Source organism: Aotus nancymaae, unplaced genomic scaffold (genome assembly GCF_030222135.1).
Source record: "Aotus nancymaae isolate 86718 unplaced genomic scaffold, 86718_ANA_hifiasm-v0.15.2.pri h1tg000014l, whole genome shotgun sequence".
In the NCBI taxonomy this organism is placed as follows: Eukaryota; Metazoa; Chordata; class Mammalia; order Primates; family Aotidae; genus Aotus; species Aotus nancymaae.
In genome coordinates, this window is record NW_026988425.1 from 86,922 (window position 1) to 103,668 (window position 16,747).

The 16,747-nt window shown below is 56.0% G+C and overlaps 1 protein-coding gene across 1 annotated transcript in view; it reads left to right on the forward strand.

Annotated features, from left to right (window-relative positions):
- The first annotated feature begins 307 nt into the window (after positions 1-307).
- Positions 308-16,747, forward strand: part of PLEKHG4B (pleckstrin homology and RhoGEF domain containing G4B) — a 33,552-nt gene continuing 17,112 nt past the window's right edge. The window contains 7 exon segments of the mRNA XM_064375745.1: positions 308-343; positions 853-934; positions 1,683-1,890; positions 1,977-2,055; positions 2,162-2,230; positions 3,734-3,931; positions 15,316-16,513. Coding sequence (XP_064231815.1) covers positions 308-343; positions 853-934; positions 1,683-1,890; positions 1,977-2,055; positions 2,162-2,230; positions 3,734-3,931; positions 15,316-16,513 — 1,870 coding nt within the window.

Sequence of the window (16,747 nt, forward strand, 5' to 3'; positions counted from 1 at the left end):
CTGGCACCCTCTTGTACCAACTTTGGGCCAATGGAACCTTTAGCCTTAGAAGCATCTTCAGCCTCCCCAGCGGAGAGAGTCAAGAATCCAAAATACACAGTAGCCCGATTGGAAAGCAGGGCTGGTGTAGACAGACGGGTGCAGATGGCTGGGTGTAAACAGACCGACCTGCACACCAAACCCTGTTTGGGACGAGGCTTCCTGGACAGGTTTTGATTCAATGGTGGTTTCTGAGTCTGCACAGACAGGAAACCAGAGATGTGCATAGGCACCTGGGCCGGATGCCAGGAGCCATCACTGGGCCCCGATGGGCCCGAGCGGCTGTGACCAGGTAGCAGCCAGAGTGAGCTTCCTGGGCGTGTGGGTTTCATGCCTGACCTTCTCACTCACCACCCTGCTGCACTGAGAAAGTGGCCATTGATGGGAACTGGGGCAGAGTAGGACAGTGTGGGCACCCCTGCCATCCCCGGGGGCCCTGCTTAGAGGAGCCACGGATGTCTGCTGCCCACAGATGTCCTAGTTTTTTGTAGGCGGGATCATGAGATCAGGAGTTTGAGATCAGCCTGGCCAACGTGGCGAAACCCCGTCTCTACTAAAAATACAGAAATTAGCTGGGCACAGTTAGTGATGGCACACACCTGTAGTCCCAGCTACTCGGGAGGCTGAGGCAGGAGAATTGCTTGAACCTGGGAGGTGGAGGTTGCAGTGAGCCGAGATTACACCACTGCACTCCAGCCTGGGTGACAGAGCAAGACTTTGTCTCAAAAAAATGGAACCTGGCCAGAGGCAAAGGCCACAGCAGTGAATTAAAAGTTTCTAGGTGACAGGTACCTCCCATGCTCCCCACTCCAGGTGTCAGGCCCTGGGCTGCAGCAGAGGGACCCGCTAACCACGGGTGACACAGAAGCTGGGGCAGGGCCGGGCTGTGTCACCTGTGGGTGTGGAGCTGCGAGCCAGGGAGTGCAGACAGGGTGAGAAACCAGCGTCTTGACTTTAAAATGTCACCCTCGTTTCAATAAAATTTTTAAAGTTAATTGGGAAAATCTTTCATTGAAGAGTGAAGCTTTAAAATGGGTTCTCAGACACCCTCTTCCTTTCCTGCTCTACCGCCACCGCCCCATTGGCCAAGTGATTGCACAGAGTTCAGGGCAAAGCTCAGCAAAGTGCTGAAGGACTGGCGGGGACCAGAACTGCTCCAGCCGCTCTGCAGCACAGGCGCGCGCCCCCACGCAGTCTGCAGCACAGGCGCGCGCCCCCACGCAGTCTGCAGCACAGGCGCGCACGCCCACGCAGTCTGCAGCACAGGTGCACACACCGGGCACACTGCAGTATAGGTGCACACACCCACACAATCTGCAGTACACGTGCACACACCAGCCGCTCTGCAGCACACATGCACACACCCACACAATCTGCAGCACACGTGCACACACCGGCCTCTCTGCAACACACGTGCACACACCCACACAATCTGCAGCACGCATGCACACACCCGCATGGTCTGCCTCAGCGAGGCTCAGATCTCATAAACCGGAAGACCTTCGGGTTTGAAGTCAGCACGCATTTGTACATTTGGCAGAAACAAGAATCCTGAGTTCTGTGAAGCCAAGAAACTGGGCTGAGCTGGTGGACGTGCGCTTGTAGGTCCCTGACCTGTGTCTGCTCCCTCTCCTGGGCCACAGGCCTGGACACAGCTGGCAGTTCCTCTGCCCACACGCACTCTGTCCGGCCAGGCTCACACTTCGTCAGAGTCCTGCACACACTGCAGCTCCCTCATCAAAGCGGTCCTCTGGTTGTAGCACCCCCAAAGGCGCTTCCCAGAATCGGGGTGCTGCAGGCGCACCAGGCCAGGAGACAGCACACACTCTGCCCTTCAGGCACACGGGACTCGTGAGCAGTCGAAGGCTACATGAGGCCTGCTGTGAACAGGCTCACTTGGCTTGCTCAGGGCCTCATCCCAGACTCTCGGTCTGCAGGCAGCTTCCCTGGGGCAGCTCTGGCCTGGCCCAGGCCCTGAGTGGCCCCACTAGGAGCCGTTCCGAGGAAGGGGTGCAGGTGGGACCCCTGAGTGGAGCACGGGGCCTGCCCCAGCCACCATGGAATCAGGCAGAGGCAGGGCCAGGGCCTGACGGTGCCACCTTCCTCATGCCGGGCAATTCAGACGGTGGCCCTGGAGAAGGTAGCCGTGGACAGCTCTGGGCTGCTGACCGCGTCTCATCTAGACGTGAGGGTGGGGGAGGAATGGGCCTGGATTTGGGCATCGGAGAAGTAGGAGGACGCCTCTCCTGGGGATGGTCCGGTGTGGGTGTTTCAGCTCCCGCAGAACAAGTCATTCCAGACGCCTCTCCTGGATCCCGTTCCTCTTACTTCCTGCCCGTCTCTGCTGTGTCAATCGAGCGTTTGCCCCAAATCCCAAAGCACAGCCGTCCCGGTGCCCATTGGGGATGATTCTGTCCCTGGCCGAGACTGGCCCGCTCCTCCTCATGGACTGTGGGTTTGCTGTGTGGCTCATGTGTGATCCGAGTTTCTGGAAGCTGGATCCCATCGGCACTTCTGCACTAACTCAGACTGTATTTAGAGTGTTCCTGTCGACAAGTCAGTGGCCCTGTCAGGCGGGTGGGAATGAGCCAGTGCGTGCGGGGAAGGGAGCAGACCCCTGGAGTGGCAGGGCCGGCGGGGGCCTCTGCTAGCGGGATGCGGGACACGGGAGCCCAGCCCAGACCTTCCCTGAGTCACGCTGTTCCCAGAAGCTGAGCTTTGCCGCAGGTACCTCCGGTCGCAGGCCCGGCCGACGGGACAGAGCCTTCTCCCACTGCAGGCCGGAGGAGCCCCTGTTCTATTTTCGGTTTCCTTAGGGCGTTACCTGTGTGATTAGCCATTCAGAGGTGTCTCGCGTGTAACTGCTGTGCCGTTAAAACTGATCTCACCGTTTTTCTAACTTCCTTGGCTTGCGCCGTCCTGCACTTCACACACACGGGAGCCCTGTGGCGTTTCCTCGGGGAGTGTTTCCTCCAAAAACGGCACTACACATTCTTAAACAAGAATCATGTCTCCGTAAAAGCATGTTGCACCAAGACGCCAAGCAGAAATCGGTGGCCGGCGATACTTTTTTTAGGGTGCCAAGTGGCAATTCGGCGACCTTGAGAAGGGGTGTCCGGAGGGTTTCGCCGTCAGTACCATTTAAATGAAAACAAAATCATCGACACAGTTAAAACGTCAACGTTGGCTGTGGATGAACTTGTTTTCTGAGAGAAAAAGTGGCACGTGGAGCAGCTCCGTCCTCCCCACGAGTGGGCGTCTTCTCGCGTGAAGCCAGGAGAGCCGGGAGGAGCCCCTCCCACGGGACTGCCCAGCCCCACCCCAAAACCTTGTGCTGTTCAGGTGCAGGGGATGGAACTTACCCGACCTCTAGGCTTGGCTGTGCCTCAGTGTGTGTGATAGGAATGACAGCCCACATTTACACAGCTGGTATATGGGGCCCCTGCCCAGGACAGGGCCACCGGTCTTCCTGACACCCCTGCCCGTCTGCTATGGGACAGCGTGGGGAGAACACCAGGAGCTCACCCTGCACGGGGGCTCCCCTGCACCTTTTGTCTTTCTCAGCTAACTCACATCATGCCAGTCACAGGACAGGGGACTTCAGCGTGGATTCTTCAGTGCCAGCCTTGGACTGTCGTGTGCACTTGTTTTGAGTTATGTCCTTAAAGTTTCTGAATTCCCTCTTTCATTTCAGGATCTGTAATCTCTTGTTGCCTATATTCAGAGCACGCTCTCTGCCCTGTACCCACCTTCTGAGGCCACGGCAGCCACGGTGCTCTGGCAGCTGCTGAGCGTGGCCGAGAAGTGTCACGGTGGGGACGGGCGGCACTGCCTCACCAGCTTCCTGCTCCCAACCAAGAGGACCCTGCAGCACCTGCAGCAGGAAGCCTGTGTGAGTACCTCCCCTGCAGCTCTGCGACTGCCCAACCTGGAGGAACCTGCCCTTTCCCTGGCAGGGCAGGAACTAGCCCCATCAGGGCACTGGCTCAGTACCTTCCTCGGAATTCTGGCTCCTCCCTTCTTCCCAAATGAAGGCTGAAGTAAGGCTGCACGTCCCAGAAACAAGGGGTTCTCGAGCTTGCCGGGGGTGTGGAGCCCTCTGTGTCGCCCAGCACCAGTGACGTTTCACTGCACTCTTAAAGAAAGAAACAAGTCATTCTCCAGAGCGAGCAACTGAGAGCTAAGTTACGACACCAGTCACACTGCAGGCCCACCTGGAAGGGATTGCAGTGAGCACCTGGGAGCTAGGTCACTGCAGCAGTCACACTGCAGGCCCACCTGGAAGGGATTGCAGTGAGCACCTGGGAGCTAGGTCACTGCAACACTCACAGTGCAGGCCCACCTGGAAGGGATTGCAGTGAGCACCTGGGAGCTAGGTCACTGCAGCAGTCACAGTGCAGGCCCACCTGGAAGGGATTGCAGTGAGCACCTGGGAGCTAGGTCACTGCAGCAGTCACACTGCAGGCCCACCTGGAAGGGATTGCAGTGAGCACCTGGGAGCTAGGTCACTGCAGCAGTCACAGTGCAGGCCCACCTGGAAGTGACTTAGTGAGCACCTGGGAGCTAGGTCACTGCAGCAGTCACAGTGCAGACCCACCTGGAAGGGACTGTAGTGAGCACCTGGGAGCTAGGTCACTGCAGCAGTCACAGTGCAGACCCACCTGGAAGTGACTTAGTGAGCACCTGGGAGCTAGGTCACTGCAGCAGTCACAGTGCAGGCCCACCTGGAAGGGACTGCAGTGAGCACCTGGGAGCTAGGTCACTGCAACACTCACAGTGCAGGCCCACCTGGAAGGGATTGCAGTGAGCACCTGGGAGCTAGGTCACTGCAGCAGTCACACTGCAGGCCCACCTGGAAGGGACTGCAGTGAGCACCTGGGAGCTAGGTCACTGCAGCAGTCACAGTGCAGGCCCACCTGGAAGGGATTGCAGTGAGCACCTGGGAGCTAGGTCACTGCAGCAGTCACAGTGCAGGCCCACCTGGAAGGGACTGCAGTGAGCACCTGGGAGCTAGGTCACTGCAGCAGTCACAGTGCAGGCCCACCTGGAAGTGACTTAGTGAGCACCTGGGAGCTAGGTCACTGCAGCAGTCACAGTGCAGACCCACCTGGAAGGGACTGTAGTGAGCACCTGGGAGCTAGGTCACTGCTGCAGTCACAGTGCAGACCCACCTGGAAGTGACTTAGTGAGCACCTGGGAGCTAGGTCACTGCAGCAGTCACAGTGCAGGCCCACCTGGAAGGGACTTAGTGAGCACCTGGGAGCTAGGTCACTGCAACACTCACAGTGCAGGCCCACCTGGAAGGGACTGCAGTGAGCACCTGGGAGCTAGGTCACTGCAGCAGTCACAGTGCAGGCCCACCTGGAAGTGACTTAGTGAGCACCTGGGAGCTAGGTCACTGCAGCAGTCACAGTGCAGACCCACCTGGAAGGGACTGTAGTGAGCACCTGGGAGCTAGGTCACTGCAGCAGTCACAGTGCAGACCCACCTGGAAGTGACTTAGTGAGCACCTGGGAGCTAGGTCACTGCAGCAGTCACAGTGCAGGCCCACCTGGAAGGGATTGCAGTGAGCACCTGGGAGCTAGGTCACTGCAGCAGTCACACTGCAGGCCCACCTGGAAGGGATTGCAGTGAGCACCTGGGAGCTAGGTCACTGCAGCAGTCACAGTACAGGCCCACCGGGAAGGGACTGCAGTGAGCACCTGGGAGCTAGGTCACTGCAACACTCACAGTGCAGGCCCACCTGGAAGTGACTTAGTGAGCACCTGGGAGCTAGGTCACTGCAGCAGTCACAGTGCAGACCCACCTGGAAGTGACTTAGTGAGCACCTGGGAGCTAGGTCACTGCAGCAGTCACAGTGCAGACCCACCTGGAAGTGACTTAGTGAGCACCTGGGAGCTAGGTCACTGCAGCAATCACAGTGCAGACCCACCTGGAAGTCACTTAGTGAGCACCTGGGAGCTAGGTCACTGCAGCAATCACAGTGCAGACCCACCTGGAAGTGACTTAGTGAGCACCTGGGAGCTAGGTCACTGCAGCAGTCACAGTGCAGGCCCACCTGGAAGGGACTGCAGTGAGCACCTGGGAGCTAGGTCACTGCAACACTCACAGTGCAGGCCCACCTGGAAGGGATTGCAGTGAGCACCTGGGAGCTAGGTCACTGCAGCAGTCACACTGCAGGCCCACCTGGAAGGGATTGCAGTGAGCACCTGGGAGCTAGGTCACTGCAGCAGTCACAGTGCAGGCCCACCTGGAAGGGACTGCAGTGAGCACCTGGGAGCTAGGTCACTGCAGCAGTCACAGTGCAGGCCCACCTGGAAGTGACTTAGTGAGCACCTGGGAGCTAGGTCACTGCAGCAGTCACAGTGCAGACCCACCTGGAAGGGACTGTAGTGAGCACCTGGGAGCTAGGTCACTGCAGCAGTCACAGTGCAGACCCACCTGGAAGTGACTTAGTGAGCACCTGGGAGCTAGGTCACTGCAGCAGTCACAGTGCAGGCCCACCTGGAAGGGACTTAGTGAGCACCTGGGAGCTAGGTCACTGCAACACTCACAGTGCAGGCCCACCTGGAAGGGACTGCAGTGAGCACCTGGGAGCTAGGTCACTGCAGCAGTCACAGTGCAGGCCCACCTGGAAGTGACTTAGTGAGCACCTGGGAGCTAGGTCACTGCAGCAGTCACAGTGCAGACCCACCTGGAAGGGACTGTAGTGAGCACCTGGGAGCTAGGTCACTGCAGCAGTCACAGTGCAGACCCACCTGGAAGTGACTTAGTGAGCACCTGGGAGCTAGGTCACTGCAGCAGTCACACTGCAGGCCCCCCTGGAAGGGATTGCAGTGAGCACCTGGGAGCTAGGTCACTGCAGCAGTCACAGTACAGGCCCACCGGGAAGGGACTGCAGTGAGCACCTGGGAGCTAGGTCACTGCAACACTCACAGTGCAGGCCCACCTGGAAGTGACTTAGTGAGCACCTGGGAGCTAGGTCACTGCAGCAGTCACAGTGCAGACCCACCTGGAAGTGACTTAGTGAGCACCTGGGAGCTAGGTCACTGCAGCAGTCACAGTGCAGACCCACCTGGAAGTGACTTAGTGAGCACCTGGGAGCTAGGTCACTGCAGCAATCACAGTGCAGACCCACCTGGAAGTCACTTAGTGAGCACCTGGGAGCTAGGTCACTGCAGCAATCACAGTGCAGACCCACCTGGAAGTGACTTAGTGAGCACCTGGGAGCTAGGTCACTGCAGCAGTCACAGTGCAGGCCCACCTGGAAGGGACTGCAGTGAGCACCTGGGAGCTAGGTCACTGCAACACTCACAGTGCAGGCCCACCTGGAAGGGATTGCAGTGAGCACCTGGGAGCTAGGTCACTGCAGCAGTCACAGTGCAGACCCACCTGGAAGTGACTTAGTGAGCACCTGGGAGCTAGGTCACTGCAGCAGTCACAGTGCAGGCCCACCTGGAAGGGATTGCAGTGAGCACCTGGGAGCTAGGTCACTGCAGCAGTCACACTGCAGGCCCACCTGGAAGGGATTGCAGTGAGCACCTGGGAGCTAGGTCACTGCAGCAGTCACAGTACAGGCCCACCGGGAAGGGACTGCAGTGAGCACCTGGGAGCTAGGTCACTGCAACACTCACAGTGCAGGCCCACCTGGAAGTGACTTAGTGAGCACCTGGGAGCTAGGTCACTGCAGCAGTCACAGTGCAGACCCACCTGGAAGTGACTTAGTGAGCACCTGGGAGCTAGGTCACTGCAGCAGTCACAGTGCAGACCCACCTGGAAGTGACTTAGTGAGCACCTGGGAGCTAGGTCACTGCAGCAATCACAGTGCAGACCCACCTGGAAGTGACTTAGTGAGCACCTGGGAGCTAGGTCACTGCAGCAGTCACAGTGCAGGCCCACCTGGAAGGGACTGCAGTGAGCACCTGGGAGCTAGGTCACTGCAACACTCACAGTGCAGGCCCACCTGGAAGGGATTGCAGTGAGCACCTGGGAGCTAGGTCACTGCAGCAGTCACACTGCAGGCCCACCTGGAAGGGATTGCAGTGAGCACCTGGGAGCTAGGTCACTGCAGCAGTCACAGTGCAGGCCCACCTGGAAGGGACTGCAGTGAGCACCTGGGAGCTAGGTCACTGCAGCAGTCACAGTGCAGGCCCACCTGGAAGTGACTTAGTGAGCACCTGGGAGCTAGGTCACTGCAGCAGTCACAGTGCAGACCCACCTGGAAGGGACTGTAGTGAGCACCTGGGAGCTAGGTCACTGCAGCAGTCACAGTGCAGACCCACCTGGAAGTGACTTAGTGAGCACCTGGGAGCTAGGTCACTGCAGCAGTCACAGTGCAGGCCCACCTGGAAGGGACTTAGTGAGCACCTGGGAGCTAGGTCACTGCAACACTCACAGTGCAGGCCCACCTGGAAGGGACTGCAGTGAGCACCTGGGAGCTAGGTCACTGCAGCAGTCACAGTGCAGGCCCACCTGGAAGTGACTTAGTGAGCACCTGGGAGCTAGGTCACTGCAGCAGTCACAGTGCAGACCCACCTGGAAGGGACTGTAGTGAGCACCTGGGAGCTAGGTCACTGCAGCAGTCACAGTGCAGACCCACCTGGAAGTGACTTAGTGAGCACCTGGGAGCTAGGTCACTGCAGCAGTCACAGTGCAGGCCCACCTGGAAGGGATTGCAGTGAGCACCTGGGAGCTAGGTCACTGCAGCAGTCACACTGCAGGCCCACCTGGAAGGGATTGCAGTGAGCACCTGGGAGCTAGGTCACTGCAGCAGTCACAGTACAGGCCCACCGGGAAGGGACTGCAGTGAGCACCTGGGAGCTAGGTCACTGCAACACTCACAGTGCAGGCCCACCTGGAAGTGACTTAGTGAGCACCTGGGAGCTAGGTCACTGCAGCAGTCACAGTGCAGACCCACCTGGAAGTGACTTAGTGAGCACCTGGGAGCTAGGTCACTGCAGCAGTCACAGTGCAGACCCACCTGGAAGTGGCTTAGTGAGCACCTGGGAGCTAGGTCACTGCAGCAATCACAGTGCAGACCCACCTGGAAGTGACTTAGTGAGCACCTGGGAGCTAGGTCACTGCAGCAGTCACAGTGCAGACCCACCTGGAAGTGACTTAGTGAGCACCTGGGAGCTAGGTCACTGCAGCAGTCACAGTGCAGACCCACCTGGATGTGACTTAGTGAGCACCTGGGAGCTAGGTCACTGCAGCAGTCACAGTGCAGCCCACCTGGAAGGGACTGCAGTGAGCACCTGGGAGCTAGGTCACTGCAGCAGTCACAGTGCAGACCCACCTGGAAGTGACTTAGTGAGCACCTGGGAGCTAGGTCACTGCAGCAGTCACAGTGCAGACCCACCTGGAAGTGACTTAGTGAGCACCTGGGAGCTAGGTCACTGCAGCAGTCACAGTGCAGACCCACCTGGAAGTGACTTAGTGAGCACCTGGGAGCTAGGTCACTGCAGCAGTCACAGTGCAGACCCACCTGGAAGTGACTTAGTGAGCACCTGGGAGCTAGGTCACTGCAGCAGTCACAGTGCAGGCCCACCTGGAAGGGACTGTAGTGAGCACCTGGGAGCTAGGTCACTGCAGCAGTCACAGTGCAGACCCACCTGGAAGTGACTTAGTGAGCACCTGGGAGCTAGGTCACTGCAGCAGTCACAGTGCAGACCCACCTGGAAGTGACTTAGTGAGCACCTGGGAGCTAGGTCACTGCAGCAGTCACAGTGCAGGCCCACCTGGAAGGGACTGCAGTGAGCACCTGGGAGCTAGGTCACTGCAGCAGTCACAGTGCAGACCCACCTGGAAGTGACTTAGTGAGCACCTGGGAGCTAGGTCACTGCAGCAGTCACAGTGCAGACCCACCTGGAAGTGACTTAGTGAGCACCTGGGAGCTAGGTCACTGCAGCAGTCACAGTGCAGACCCACCTGGAAGTGACTTAGTGAGCACCTGGGAGCTAGGTCACTGCAGCAGTCACAGTGCAGGCCCACCTGGAAGGGACTGTAGTGAGCACCTGGGAGCTAGGTCACTGCAGCAGTCACAGTGCAGACCCATCTGGAAGTGACTTAGTGAGCACCTGGGAGCTAGGTCACTGCAGCAATCACAGTGCAGACCCACCTGGAAGGGACTGTAGTGAGCACCTGGGAGCTAGGTCACTGCAGCAATCACAGTGCAGACCCACCTGGAAGTGACTTAGTGAGCACCTGGGAGCTAGGTCACTGCAGCAATCACAGTGCAGACCCACCTGGAAGGGACTGTAGTGAGCACCTGGGAGCTAGGTCACTGCAGCAATCACAGTGCAGACCCACCTGGAAGGGACTGTAGTGAGCACCTGGGAGCTAGGTCACTGCAGTAGTCACAGTGCAGACCCACCTGGAAGTGACTTAGTGAGCACCTGGGAGCTAGGTCACTGCAGCACTCACAGTGCAGGCCCACCTGGTAGGGAAATGCAAATCAGAACCACAATGTGATACCACCTTACCATGCAAGAATGGCCATAATAAAAAGCAAATAAATAAGTTACGTTGGCATAGCTGTGGTAAAAATGGAGCACCTTTACAGTTGGTGGGAATGTAAACTGGTACAACCACCATGGAAAACAGTGTGGAGATTCCTTAAAAAACTAAAAGTAGAACTACCATTTAATCCAGCAATCCCACTAAGAAGTCATTACACAAAAAAGACACTTGCACACACGTTTCTAGTAGCACAATTTGCAATTGCAAAAATATAAAACCAGCCTCAGTGCCCATCAGCCAAAGAGTGGAAAATGTGAGGGGTGTGTGTGTGTGTGTGTGTGTGTGTGTGTACATATGTGCTGGAATACTACTCAGCCGTAAATAGAAACAAAATAATAGCATTCACAGCAACCTGGATGGAAGTGGAGACCATTATTCTAAGTGATGTAACCAGGAATGGAAAACCAGACGTATGTTCTCACTCATAAGTAGGAGTTAAGCCATGAGGATGCAAAGGCAGAAGAACAATACAGTGGACTCGTGGAAAATGGTTGGGGGGGTGAGGGATACACTCTACACTGTGATGGCTGCACTAACATCTCAGAAATCACCACTGAAGAACTTATTCATGTAACAAAACACCTCCTGTTCTTTAAAAAAAATCCTACTGAAATGAAAAAGAGAAAGAAGGCCAGGCATGGTAGGTCATGCCTGTAATCCCAGCACTTTGGGAGGCTGAGGCAAGTGGATCACTTGAGGTCAGGAGTTCAAGACCAGCCTAACCAACATGGTGAAACCTCCTCTCTACTAAAAATACAAAAATTAGCCAGGTATGGTGGCGTGTGCCTGTGGTCCCAGCTACTCGGATGGCTGAGACATGAGAATCACTTGAACCTGGAAGGCTGAGGTTGCAGTGAGCCAAGATTGTGCCACTGCACTCCAGCCTGGGCAACAGAGTGAGACTCTGTCAAAAAAAAAAGAGACACACAGAGAGAGAAACCTGTTAGAAATAATTCATCAGAATTGGAGAATACAAAATCAACACACAAAAATCAGTTGTGTTTCCGTATACTAACAATGAGCAATCCAAAGATTAAGAAAATAATTTCATTTATAATAGCATTAAAAAGAATGAAATACTGAGGAACAAATTTAACTAAAAAGGCAAAAGACTTGTTCACTGAAAATACAAAACGTTGCTGAAAGAAATTAAAGAAGACATAAATAAATGTAAACATGTCCCATGTTCATAGATTGGAAGACTTAATATTGTAAAATGTCAATACTACTCAAATTGGTCTACAGATAAGTCTCATCGTGGTGTTTTTGGCAGAAATAGAAAAGCCCATCTTAAACTTCATGTGGAATCTCAGGAGACACCCGAATAGCCAAAACAGTCTTGAAGAAGAGCTGAAAAGTTGGCAGAATCACACTTCCTGATTTTAAAACATAGTACAAAGCTACAGTAACTAAAGCAGTATGGCACTGGCATAAAAACAGACACCTTAACCAGTGGAGTGGAATAGAGAGCCCAGTAATAAACCCCCACATACATGGCTAAGTGATGTTCTATAGGAGTGCCAAGACTATTCACTGAGGAAAGGACAGTCCTTAAAATCAATGGTGCTTGGAAAACTGGATATCCACATGCAAAAGAATGAAGTAGGACCCTTACCTAAACCCCGTTTACAAAATTCACTCAAAATGGATCAAAGACCTAACTGTCAGAACTAAAATTATACAACTCTTAGAATAAAACATAGAGGAAAAGCTTCATGACATCAGATTTGGCAAAGATTTCTTAGATACAACACCAAAAGCACAGCATCAAAAGTGAAAAATGCATTAGGCTTCACCCAATTTTTAAAAAGGGCATGACTGCATAAAAAGGGCCTTATTGACACAGTAAAAAAGCAGCCCTCAGAATGGGGGAAATATTTGCACATGGTGTATCTGATGGATTAATATCCATAACGAACGAAGAACTCCGAAAGTTCAACAACAAAAATAACGCGACTCAAAAATGGGCAGAGGACTGAAGAGGTATTTCTCCAAAGAAATATACAAGTGGCCACAAAGCACATGAAAAGGGAAACACGAGGAACACCCGTTAGATGCCACTTCCGATCCATCATGGGAGCCGCTGTTAAAGGAGAAACTGCTGGGAAGCACGTGCTTCCAACGATGGAGAGAATGGGGGTCCTCCTGCTGGTCGGTGAGGACGTGAAGTGGTGCAGCTGCTGTGGAAACGGTTCTTCAAAAGAGTGAATGCAGAATCGCCATATGATCCAGCAGTTCCATGTCTGGGAACCTGCCCGGAAGACCTGAAATCAGGATTTAAACAGATGTGTGCACACCCATGTTCATAGCAGCATTATTCACAGTAGACGAAGGTGGAAACAACCCCGGTGTTTGTGGATGGGTGAATAGATAAACAAAACGTGGCATACACCAGAATGGAATATTACTCAACCTTGAGGATGTCGTGCTGCCTGATCGGGGCCAGCGCTGTCAGGACAGATCCCGTGTGATCCCACTTGTATGAAGTAGGCAGTCAGATTCACGTGGACATAGAGTGGAATGGTGGGTGCCAGGGGCTCAGGGTCAGGGGAATGCAGAGCTGCTGTTGAATGGGTTCAGATTTCAGTTTGGGAAGATGGGAACGTTCTGGAGATGGAGGGCGGTGATGGTTACGTAACTGCATGAATGGACTTAATGCCATTGAACTGTACCCCCGTAAAAATGGTTGTGCTGGTCAACTTCGAATTATGTCTGTTTCACACACACACTCACATTATTACACACACACACACACACGAACCCTCCTCTCCACAGTCTCCGACTTCCCTCCCGGCCTGGGCTGTGCCACTGCCTTGACCCGTTCCACTTCCCTTCTATAGCGAGAAGCACTATGCATATTGGAAATAGGGTTTGTCTCATCCGGTACCGGATATGTAGAGACCGCAGACCGCAAGGGAGGGGAGGCACAGAAGGGCCCCGACACCTGCCCGTTTGTTTTCTGACACTGAAAAGAATCTGCTGGCGCAGTGACAAGGACGAGTCACTACGATTCATTCAACGGTTGCTTGTGCGTTTTAGGCGAAGTCACCTCTCCACGGGAACATGCCCTGGGCACCAGCACAGAGGGCGTGCCGGGCAGCAGGACTGGACAGGCTCCGGGGCCCAGACTCGGGGAGGCCCTCGTGGACCGGCAGGTGCCTGGCTCTACAGGGCGAAGCCTGTGGCGGGGATGGAGGTGGCCCCACCAGGCGTCCAGCCCAGGACACGGCTCCTCAGACAGGCGGCCTTGCAGCCTTTATCCCACCCTCCCTTGCAGCCTGTCTGGGAGGGTGTCAGGAGACGCTTGCTGACCTGCTCGCTCACCGGTGTGAGGAGCACGCCTGGACGTTTCTGAAAACTGGGTGGGAATGTCTGCATGGACTGGGGTCTGGAATGGAGCAGCTCCGGGGCCCACCCTGACCTCAGGCGATTAAAGGACCACTTGGATTTGCCAGTGACCCTCAGCAGACCCTGGGGCCACCTCCAGCTAATGTCTTCCCTCTGAAATACGTGAATATTTTCTAGTTTTCAGCATTACAGCTGTTGAGGTAATCTTCTGAAATGAGGGTGTAACTTGCTGTTCTTAAAGTTGAATTTTCCGTCTTGGTGATGTCTCCTGTTCAGTGTATCCTCCCCTTGAGCGAAGTTCGAGTTTAAATTCTGATTAAAGTTGAGGAACTTGGTTTCACTTCCCTGGTTAGCCACCACCTGGCACTCTCACGCTCAGTTTTACACTCCAAGCATTCAAGCCCAGTAAGATGAAGATAATTAGAAAAAGAACCTTTCGCCATCTGAATACGTGTCTCTTTCAGTGGCAAATGCACTGTTAAGTTTTTAGTGCATTTTTATTTCTGTTCTGGAAAGCTGGGATTGTGACTCCGTCTGCACGCCTGAGGCCAGCAGAGTAAAGCTGAGCTGAGAATGAGTGGGTGAGGCCAGATGTAGCCTCGTGCTTGAGAAAAGGTGCGAACACCTGACGCCTGTTTGTTACCAGAGAAAACACTATTGGTTTGGACTTGAACATGGTCTGAGACTCTGCAGGAGCAGCTGACACCAGGCGGGGCTCTGGGCCCCCAGAGGTTTTTTGTATTTTTGCTTATCAGAGCAAAATTTGGGGAAAATAAATACCCAACAATTAAGTGATCTGTGTGCAGCTTCTAATAGCACAGGAAATGCTAATGAAATCATTTGGGTGGAAATAGTCAAAACACACAATTGTGAATGGGGCGGGATGTCAGCTCTTCACAGGGAACAGAGAAAATACTGAAGTGAAGTTCACCAGCACGGGGCACCCGCACCCCTCGCCGAGGAAGCAGCGGGGAGCCAGGGAACTCCGGGAGTGCAAAGGAGGGAGCCCCCATCGTGTGGCCCTGACCAGGGCTAAGGGGCAAGGGTGGACGCTCGGCCCTTGCCCAGGCTGGACCACTCTGAGGGACAACTCACCCTTCCGAGCACCTGGTGGGCTGTGCCTGTGCCCTCAGGCGGCCTCCTCTCCCCTGTCCTGCCCACCTGCTCCCAACTATATGGAGACCTATACAATTGCTTTTTTGACTGACCCCTGAACCAAAGGGAGAAACCCGTATTTTCTAGTCGGGATGACCTGTTTTATGTTCCAAGGGACGGGGCACCCCAGCCCCCATGAGACCCCTTCTTGTGAGCGCTCAGTCACTGGCCTTCCCCAGAGGGGTGGAGACCCAGAGCACTGACAGCCCAGGCCATGGCCGTGCCCACCATAACTTCCTTCCTCTCTCGTCTCAGGCCAGGTACAGGGGCCCGGTCTTCCTGGACCCAGGCTGGCCGCTGTGCGTCCAGGAGAAGGTGGTGGTGCAGCTGGCATCCCTGCACGGAGTCACGCTCCAGCCCGGGGAATTCTACCTGCAGGTCACGTCTGCGGGGAAGCGGTCAGCTAGACTGGTCTTAAAATGCCTCTCCTGGCTGGGAAGCGGCACAGAAAAAGTCACCATCCCTGAGGCCATGTACAGCTGCGTCTTCACGGGGGCGTTCCTGGAGTGGGTGAACCGCGAGCAGAGCTGCGTCCCCCTGCAAACCCGCTTGCTGACCTCGGGCTTGGCCGTCCACCGAGCCCCCTGGAGCGACGTCACTGACCCTGTCTTGGTCCCCAGCCCTGGAGCCATCCTGCCCAGCAGCCCCTCAGAGGCCTCAGTGCCCCCCCAAGGCATGACAAGCTCCCATTTCCAGGGAAGCACCCCTTCCCCCGACACCCTGACCTCCCACTACTGCCATCGGCATATGGGTGGCGACCAGCCCAGGCGCCTTCCTTACCCAGAAAGAGCGGAGCTGGGAAGCCCCAGGACGCCGTCGAGAAGCTCAGACGGGGACTTCGTCAAGGTCAGCCCCTCAGAGTGGGGCCCATGGATGCCCCCTGAGAACTGTGGGGGGCCGGGAAAGAGACCCGACCCCCTCGACCAGGAGGATGGCCCCAGGGTCCTCACCTTCCACACAGACCCGGGCAGCCCGAGCGGCAGGAGGTGGCCGCCCGGGGACCCCACTTGCCTGCAGCCCCGACGCTGGTTCAGGGAGTCCTACATGGAGGCACTGCGGAACCCCATGCCCCTGGGCAGCTCTGAGGAGACCCTCGGGGACTCAGGCCGAAGCTCCCTGACCGGAGCCAGCAGGGACCTGGAGGCTGGGGCAGTGGCCAGTGGGACCCAGGGGGAAACCCCTGGGCCCTGGGGAGATGTCCAGGAGACCCCAAGTCTAGAGAAGGAGAGACAGACGCCCAGCCGGGCAGGACCGGGAGTCTCGGGGCGGACCCTTCCCAGGAGGTCTCTGTTCCGGGAGAGGATGCCCAGAAGCTCTGGGGGGACCCAGCCTGCAGCCTGCCACACCTCCTACCACTCAGCCGGCGCCAGGCCTGGGGGCCACCTAGAAGGACAAGCTGTGGAGACCCCAAACTGTGTCCCAGTAGAAGGTCCTGGCTGTGCCAAAGGGGAAGGTAAATGCTCCCCAACCCCTCCCTGGCACCCCCCCAACTGTGTACCCCATAACCTCCCCCCGCCCTGTCCCCCTCTCACCCCTGCACACCCCATAACCTCCCCCCGCCCTGTCCCCCTCCCACCCCTGCACACCCCATAACCTCCCCCCGCCCTGTCCCCCTCCCACCCCTGCACACCCCATAACCTCCCCCCGCCCTGTCCCCCTCCCACCCCTGCACACCCCATAACCTCCC